Raw genomic sequence first — 8,531 nt, forward strand, 5'->3', positions numbered from 1 at the left:
TCCCGACCCTGAGTGTGACCCCGATCCCGACTCCTGACCCCGAATGTGACCCCGATCCCGACTCCTGGCCCCGAATGTGACCCCGATCCCGCTCCCGACCCCGAACGTGACCCCGATCCCGCTCCCGATCCCGAATGTGACCCCGATCCCAATCCTGACCCTGAATGTGACCCCGATCTCGCTCCTGACCCCGAATGTGACCCCAATCCCACTCCTGACCCTGAATGTGACCCTGCTCCTGACCCCAAATGTGACCCTGCTCCTGACCCTGAATGTGACCCCAACCCTGCTCCTGACCCCGAATCTGACCCCGATCCCGCTCCTGACCCCGAATGTGACCCCAATCCCAATCCTGACCCTGAATGTGACCCCAATCCCAATCCTGACCCCAAATGCGACCCCAATTCTGCTCCTGATCCCGAATGTGACCCCAATCCCACTCCTGACCCCGAATGTGACCCCAATCCCAATCCTGACCCCGAACATGACCCCGATCCCAATCCCGCCCCTCTCCCGCCGCAGGAGCACGCGCTGGCGCTGACGGAGCTGCCGGGGACGGTGCCCGGGGCCGAGGCGGCCGTGAAGCGCCTGGAGGAGGCGCTGGTGGCCATGGAGGCGGGGGCCGAGCGTGTCCGGGCGCTCTCCGACACCGGCCGGAGGCTCCTGGGCGAGGGCGGCGTCCACGCCGAGAAGGTGCGGGAGACGGTGGAGTCGGTGGAGAGCAGGTGAGGGGAGCCCAGCTCTGCCCTCCCAGTCCTTCCCAGTCCATCCCACCCCATCCCACTCCATCCTTGTCCTTCCCAGTCCTTCCCAGTCCATCCCACTCCATCCTTGTCCTTCCCAGTCCTTCCCAGTCCTTCCCACCCCATCCTCGTCCTTCCCAGTCCTTCCCACCCCGTCCCAGTCCATCCCATCCATCCCATCCCATTGCATTCCTTTCAGCCCATCCCACCCATCCTACTCCAGTTCCCATCCCCATCCCATCCCATCCCATCCCATCCATCCCAGCACTGGGAATCCGGTCTCTCACCCCCCGGCCCCGGCACAGGCACCAGAAGAACCGGGAATCGGCCCAGGAGCTGCTGGGGCGGCTGCGGGACAACTGGGAGCTGCAGAAGTTCCTGCAGGATGCGCAGGAGGTGGGACAGGGATCGGGATCGGGGTCAGGATCGGGATCGGGATGGGGTGGGGATGAGGATGGGGACAGGATTAGGATGGGATGCAGCTGAGAACGGGGATGGGGTGGATTGGGATGGGATGGGATGGATTGGGATGGCATGGGGCGGGATGGGGATGAGGAAAGGATGGGACAGGACAGGACAGGGTCCAGATCCATCCTCCCATCCCATTCCCATTCCCGTTCCCGTTCCCAGCTGACCCTGTGGCTCAACGAGAAGCTGCCGGTGGCGCGGGACGTGTCCTACGAGGGCACGAGGGACCTGCAGGGCAAGTGGCAGAAGCACCAGGCCTTCGTGGCCGAGCTGGCGGCCAACCGGGGCTGGCTGGAGGCCCTGGAGAAGGTGGGAATGGGGGAAAGGGGGATCTGGGAATGGGGAGGATTCCATGGGTCCAACCTTGGGATTTATGGGACAACCTCGACAGCTCCACGATTCTGGGGGGTTTGTGGGGTTTTTGGGTCCAGCCCTGATGATCCTGAGGTTCTGGGGCTCCAACCTTAACCGTTCCATAAATCTTTGGGTCCAGCCTCGATGGTTCCACGGGCTCAGCCTCAATGATCCCACAGTTCCTTGGCTCCAGGGTGCCAAGTGTAGGAGTACACCTGGGGTGTCTCTCTGACCCCATGTCCCGTGTCCCTGTGTTCCTCTGACCCTGTATCCCTGTATTCTTGTATCCCCATATCCCCATGTCCCTGTATCCCTGTGTCCCACAGGATGGGCAGCAGCTGGCAGGGTCCCATCCATCCATCTCAGGGCAGGTGACAGCCCTGCTGGGGGCCCTGCGGGTGCTGTGGGAAGCCATGGTGCCCATATCCCTGTATCCCTGTGTCCCTGTGTCCCCATATCCCTGTGTCCCACAGGATGGGCAGCAGCTGGCAGGGTCCCGTCCGTCCCTCTCAGGGCAGGTGACAGCCCCGCTGGGGGCCCTGCGGGCGCTCTGGGCGCAGGTGGAGGCCATGGTGCCCCATATCCCTGTGTCCCTGTATCCCTGTGTTCCTATATCCCTGTGTCCCTGTGTCCCTGTGTCCCACAGGATGGGCAGCAGCTGGCAGGGTCCCGTCCGTCCCTCTCGGGGCAGGTGACAGCCCCGCGACCCTGGGCGGGCGCTCTGGGCGCAGGTGGAGGCGGCGGCCGGGGCCAAGGGCCGGGGGCTGGCGGAGGCGGCGCGGGCCGAGCGCTGTGCCCAGACCTGCGCCGGGCTCCGCTCGTGGCTCTCGGGGGTCCGGGCCCAGCTCCGCTCCGGCCACTGCGGCCAGGACCTGACCAGCGTGGGGGTCCTGCTGACCCGGCACCAGGTGAGGCCACGGGGGGCACAGGGAGGGCATGGGGGGCACCAGGTGAGGGCACAGGGGGCACGGGGAGGGCATGGGGGGCACAGGGAGGGCATGGGGGCACAGGGAGGGCATGGGGAGGGCATGGGGGGCACAGGGAGGGCACGGGGAGGGCACGGGGGGCACAGGGAGGGCTGTGGAGGGGAAAGGGAGGCAGGGCTTGGGGGGCAAGGTTTGGGGTGTAGGTTTGGGGTGCAGGGAAGAGGTGCAGGTTTGAGGTGTAGGTTTGGGGTGTCAGTTGGGGTGCAGGTTTGGGGTGCAGTTGGGGTGCAGGTTTGGGGTGTCAGTTGGGGTGCAGGTTTGAGGTGTAGGTTTGGGGTGTCAGTTGGGGTGCAGGTTTGGGGTGCAGTGATGAGGTGCAGGTTTGGGGTGCAGGGATGAGGTGCAGGTTTGGGCTGCAGGGATGAGGGTGCAGGGATGAGGTGCAGGTTTGTGGTGCAGGGATGAGGTGCAGGTTTGGGCTGCAGGGATGAGGGTGCAGGGATGAGGTGCAGGTTTGGGGTGCAGGGATGAGGTGCAGGTTTGGGGTGCAGGGATGAGGTGCAGGTTGGGGGTGCAGGTTTGGGATGTCAGTTGGGATGCAGGGATGAGGTGCAGGTTTGGGATGCAGGGATGAGGTGCAGGTTCAGGGTGCAGGTTTGGGGTGCAGGGATGAGGTGCAGGTTCAGGGTGCAGGTTCAGGGTGCAGGGATGAGGTGCAGGTTTGGGGTGTCAGTTGGGATGCAGGTTCAGGGTGCAGAGATAAGGTGCAGGTTTGGGGTGTCAGTTGGGGTGCAGGTTCAAGGTGCAGGTTCAGGGTGCAGGGATGAGGTGCAGGTTTGGGGTGCAGGTTTGTGGTGCAGGGATGAGGTGCAGGTTCGGGGTGCAGGGATTGGGTTGCAGGTTTGGGATGCAGGGATGAGGTGCAGGTTCAGGGTGCAGGTTTGGGATGCAGGGATGAGGTGCAGGTTCAGGGTGCAGGTTTGGGATGCAGGGATGAGGTGCAGGTTCAGGGTGCAGGTTTGTGATGCAGGGATGAGGTGCAGGTTCAGGGTGCAGGGATTGGGTTGCAGGTTTGGGGTGCAGGTTCAGGGTGCAGGTTCAGGGTGCAGGTTTGGGATGCAGGGATGAGGTGCAGGTTCAGGGTGCAGGTTCAGGGTGCAGGGATGAGGTGCAGGTTCAGGGTGCAGGTTCAGGGTGCAGGGATGAGGTGCAGGTTCAGGGTGCAGGTTTGTGGTGCAGGGATGAGGTGCAGATTCGGGGTGCAGGTTTGGGGTGCAGGGATGAGGTGCAGGTTCAGGGTGCAGGTTCAGGGTGCAGGGATGAGGTGCAGGTTCAGGGGTCCCCCAGATGTCCCCGACCCCCCCTGTCCCCCCCAGCTGCTGGAGACGCAGGCGGCGCTGCGGGAGCAGGAGGTGGAGGCGCTGCGAGCCCAGGCCGGGGGGCTCAGCCCGGGGCAGCCCCGCACCGGGGCGGTGCAGGCGCAGGTGCAGGACCTGGAGCGGCAGTTCCGGGGAGCTGCGAGGCCGCTGCGGGAGCGCGGCAGGAGCCTCGCGGCCACCAAGGAGCTGCTCCAGTTCCGCAGGGACCTGGAGGACGAGCTCGTGAGTGGGGGTCTGGCACTGACCCCTGGGGTCCTGAGCCCCCACCCTGACCTCCCACCCCTGAGCCCCCACCCCCAAGCCGTCGGTGGGTCGCTGTCCCCAGCCCCAGCCCCGGCCACCTTGATGTCCCCGTGACTGTGGGGTCCCCACACGTGTCCCCCAGCTGCATGCCAGGGCCTGGCCTGACCCCCAGTGACCTCCAATGACCTCCAGTGGTCTCCAATGACCCTAGGTGACCCCAATGACCCCCAGTGATCTCAATGACCCCAGCGTGACCCCAGTGACCCCAGTGGTCTCCAACGACCCCTGGTGCCCCGGTGACCCCACTGCCCCCAGTGTCCCCCAGCTGTGGGTGCAGGAGCGCCAGGCCTTGGCCACCTCCGCGGACCACGGAAGGACCTGCCCCTGGTGCAGCTGCTGCTCCAGAAGAGCGAGGTGGGCTGGGGGGTCCCCAGATCCCAGGGGGCCCTCCCATGGCCCCCCAGTGCATTCCCTGTCCCCCCCTGACCCTACTGTCCCCCTGACCCCATTGCTTCCCCCTGACCCCGCTGTGCCCCCGCAGACGCTGCAGAAGGAGCTGCAGGGCCGCGAGCGCCGCGTGGCCGAGCTGCTGGAGCGGGGTCCCAGCGGCCGGGGTCCCCGGGGAGGGGGTCCCCCGTCGGGGGCGGCCCGGGGGGTCCCGGCCCTGCGCGAGGCGTGGCGGGAGCTGCGGGCGCAGGTGACGCGCGGCAGCGGCGCCTCGAGGCCGCCTTGGCCGCCCAGCGCTTCTCGGGGACGCGGCGGCCGCCGAGGCCTTGGCTGGGCGAGCGGGAGCTGCACGTGCTGGCCCAGGACAAGGCCAAGGTGGGACAGAACCCCGGGACCCCCCTTCCAGCCCCCTGGGACCCACCCCTCGGGCTGAGCCTGTGCCTCCAGGGCGAGCCGGGCGCCCAGGCCATGCTGAGCCGGCACCTGGGGCTGGAGCAGGAGCTGCGCGACTACGGCCGCACCGTGGAGCTGCTGCTGCAGCAGGGCCGGGACATGGCGGCCTCGGGACACCCCGACAGGTGGGGACACCCGGGGGATACCCCCGGGCCTGTCCTGTCAGCCCCGGAATTCCCCTGCGTCCCCCTCTGTGCCCCCATCCGTCACCCCTCGAGGTCTCTGCATCCTTGGGCATTTCCCATCCCCGTGTCCCTCTGTCCGTCACCCCTCGGGGGCTGCGTGTCCCCCCCGGGTGACCCTGCCATGCCCATGTCCCCCCTGGGTGACGCTGCCCTTCCAATGTCCCCTGGGTGACCCTGCCTGCCCGTGTCCCCCCTGGGTGACACTGCCATGCCCATGTCCCCTGGGTGACACTGCCCTTCCCGTGTCCCCCCCGGGTGACGCTGCCGTGCCCGTGTCCCCTGCGTGACGCTGTCGTGCCCGTGTCCCCCGGGTGACGCTGCCCTTCCCATGTCCCCCCTGGGTGACGCTGCCCTTCCAATGTCCCCTGGGTGACCCTGCCTGCCCGTGTCCCCCCTGGGTGACACTGCCCTGCCCGTGTCCCCCCTGGGTGACGTTGCCCTACTCGTGTCCCCTGGGTGACCCTGCCATGCCCGTGTCCCCCCTGGGTGACACTGCTGTGCCCGTGTCCCCCGTGTGACACTGCCCTGTCTGTGTCCCCTGGGTGACACTGCCTGCCCATGTCCCCCCTGGGTGACGCTGCCATTCCCGTGTCCCCTGGGTGACTCTGCCGTGCCCGTGTCCCCCGAGTGACGCTGCCCTTCCCATGTCCCCTGGGTGACGCTGCCCTGCCCGTGTCCTGTGGGTGACACTGCCATGCCCGTGTCCCCTGGGTGACACTGCCCTTCCCGTGTCCCCCCTGGGTGACGCTGCCCTGCCCATGTCCCCCGGGTGACACTGCCATATCCATGTCCCCCTTGGTGATGCTGCCCTTCCCATGTCCCCTGGGTGACCCTACCATGCCCATGTCCCCTGGGTGACCCTACCATGCCCGTTTTCCCCCCGGTGACAGCGACAGGCTCCGTGCCCGGGCGGCCCAGGTGCAGCGCCTGTACACGGGGCTGTGCCACCTGGCCGGGGAGCGCCGGGCCGCCCTGCAGGGCCACCACCGGCTGTGCCAGCTGCGCCGGGACATGGACGACCTGGAGCAGTGGATCGCCGAGAGGGAGGTGGTGGCGGCGTCGCGGGAGCTGGGCCAGGACTACGAGCACGTCACGGTGAGGGGACAGGGGGACGGTGACCTGAGAGGGGGCAGGGGGATGGTGACACTGTGGGTGTCCCCTGTGTCCCCTGTCCCCTGTAAACCCCTGTCCCCTGTTCCCCCCTGACCCCAGGCTGTCCCCCTGTCCCCCTGACCACAGCCTGTCCCCTGTCCCCTGTGTCACCTGTGTCCCCTGTCCCCCTGACCACAGCCTGTCCCCTGTCCCCCCTACCATGGCCTGTCCCCTGTCCCCCCTGACTGTGCCTGTCCCCTGTCCCCCGTGCCCCCTGACCGTGCCTGTCCCCCGTCCCCCCTGACTGTGCCTGTCCCCTGTCCCCTCTCCCCCCTGACCGTGCCTGTCCCCGCAGCTGCTGCGTGACAAGTTCCGGGAGTTCTCCCGGGACACGGGCGGGCTGGGGCAGGAGCGGGTGGACGCGGCCAACGCGGCGGCGGCGGCGCTGATCGCCGGGGCCACCCGAGCGCGCGCGGCGGTGGCGCAGTGGCAGGCGGGGCTCAACGAGGCCTGGGCCGAGCTGCTGGAGCTCGTGGCCACGCGGGCGCAGGAGCTGGCGGCCGCCCACGACCTGCAGCGGTTCCGGCGCGACGCGCGCCAGGTCCTGGAGCACCTGAGGGACAAGGAGCGCCAGGTGCCCGAGGAGCTGGGCCGGGACCTGCGCGCCGCGGAGGGGCTGGAGCGGCAGCACCGCGCCTTCGAGCACGGCGTGCAGGCCCTCAGTGCCCAGGTGAGGGATGGGGGGACAGGGGGACAGGGAGACAGGGGGACGGAGGGACAGGGGGGACAGGGGACAGGGGAGGGGCACAGGGACAGGGAGGGACAAGGGGGACAGGGAGGGACAGGGAGGGACAGGGGGGACAGGGACCTGGGGCTGGGATGGTGTCACTGCCTTCGAGCACGACGTGCAGGCCCTCAGCGCCCAGGTGAGGGACAGGCAGGACGGGTGGGGACAGGAAAGGACCCGTGGGGACAGGGGAGGGAGGCTGTTCGGTGGGGCACTGAGCAGGATGTGTCCCATGTCCCCTGTCCCTGTCCCAGGTGTCCCACGTGCAGGAGGCCGCAACCTGTTTGTCCAATGTCCCCTGTCCCATATCCCATATCCCATGTCCCCTATCCCAGGTGTCCCAGGTTCAGGAGGCCGCAGCCTGTCCCATATCCCATATTCCCTATGCCATATCCCATATTCCCTATCCCAGGTGTCCCAGGTTCAGGAGGCCGCAGCCCGCCTGGCCGGGGCGTACGCGGGCCCGCGGGCGGAGGAGCCGCGGGCGCAGGAGCGCTTGGTAGCGCGGCCTGGGCCGAGGCTCCGCGAGCGCCGCCAGCGCAGCGCCTCCTCGGGGACACCGTGGAGCAGTTCCGGTTCCTCCGCGCCGCCCGCGACCTCCGGCTCTGGATGGACGGGATGCACCTGCAGCTCCAGGCCCGGGAGCGCCCCAGGTGAGCGGGGACAGCTCGGGGACAGCTCGGGGACAATTTGGGGACACCACCAGGACAGCTCGGGGACAGCTTGGGGACAGTTTGGGGACAGCTCGGGGACAGTTCAGGGACAGCTCGGGGACAGCTTGGGGACAGCACCGGGACACCTTGGGAACACCAGGGGGACAGCTCGGGGACAGCTTGGGGACAGCTCGGGGACAGCTCAGGGACAGTTTGGGGACAGCACAGGGACAGCTCGGGGACAGCACAGGGACAGCACAGGGACAGCTTGGGGACACCAGGGGGACAGCACAGGGACAGCCCGGGGACATCACGGGGACAGCTCAGGGACAGTTTGGGGACAGCATGGGGACAGCTCGGGGACACCAGGGGGTCAGCACGGGGACAGCTCGGGGACACCGCAGTGACCCCAGCACAGGGGTGTGACCCTGGCCAAGGTGGAGGTGCAGGTCGGGGTCATGTGGGGTCAAGGGGTCTCACGGGGTCACACCACAGTGGCACCATCCCTGTCCCTGTCCCTGTCCCTGTCCCTGTCCCTGTTCCTGTCCCTGTCCCAGGGATGTCACAGCGGCCGAGCTGCTGATCCAGCAGCACCAGGGGCTCTGGGGGGGGTTGGTGAGGGCTGGGGTCACTCAGGGTCACTCAGGGTCACTCAGGGTGACCCCCCATGTCCCTGTCCCAGGGATGTCACAGCAGCCGAGCTGCTGATCCAGCAGCACCAGGGGCTCTGGGGGGGTGGTTCTCAGGGCTGGGGTCACTCAGGGTCACTCAGGGTCACTCAGGGTGACCCCTGTCCCTGTC

The 8,531-nt window shown here is 67.9% G+C and overlaps 1 protein-coding gene across 1 annotated transcript; it reads left to right on the forward strand.

The window, feature by feature from the left end:
• The first annotated feature begins 524 nt into the window (after nt 1-524).
• On the forward strand, nt 525-7,734 carry LOC126635939 (spectrin beta chain, non-erythrocytic 2-like). Its single transcript, XM_050307613.1, has 12 exons — nt 525-725; nt 1,049-1,139; nt 1,374-1,520; nt 2,039-2,125; nt 2,297-2,473; nt 3,868-4,092; nt 4,655-4,810; nt 5,008-5,138; nt 6,089-6,293; nt 6,646-7,020; nt 7,490-7,576; nt 7,621-7,734. Exons 1-12 carry the CDS (start codon nt 610-612, stop codon nt 7,732-7,734), a joined length of 1,911 nt encoding a protein of 636 aa, XP_050163570.1. The 5' UTR covers nt 525-609.
• Nucleotides 7,735-8,531: the final 797 nt, after the last annotated feature.

Source organism: Myiozetetes cayanensis, unplaced genomic scaffold, assembly GCF_022539395.1.
Source record: "Myiozetetes cayanensis isolate MyiCay16 unplaced genomic scaffold, myiCay2020 scf1203, whole genome shotgun sequence".
Lineage (NCBI taxonomy): Eukaryota > Metazoa > Chordata > Aves > Passeriformes > Tyrannidae > Myiozetetes > Myiozetetes cayanensis.

Excerpts from the sequence above, each read along its gene's own strand:
- LOC126635939 (XM_050307613.1), top strand. The coding sequence starts at position 610 with ATGGAGGCGGGGGCCGAGCGTGTCCGGGCGCTCTCCGACACCGGCCGG. Across the intron at positions 1,521-2,038 it reads GGCTGGAGGCCCTGGAGAAG|GATGGGCAGCAGCTGGCAGG; the intron begins GTGGGAATGGGG and ends TGTGTCCCACAG. Across the intron at positions 2,126-2,296 it reads TGCGGGCGCTCTGGGCGCAG|GTGGAGGCGGCGGCCGGGGC; the intron begins GTGGAGGCCATG and ends CTCTGGGCGCAG.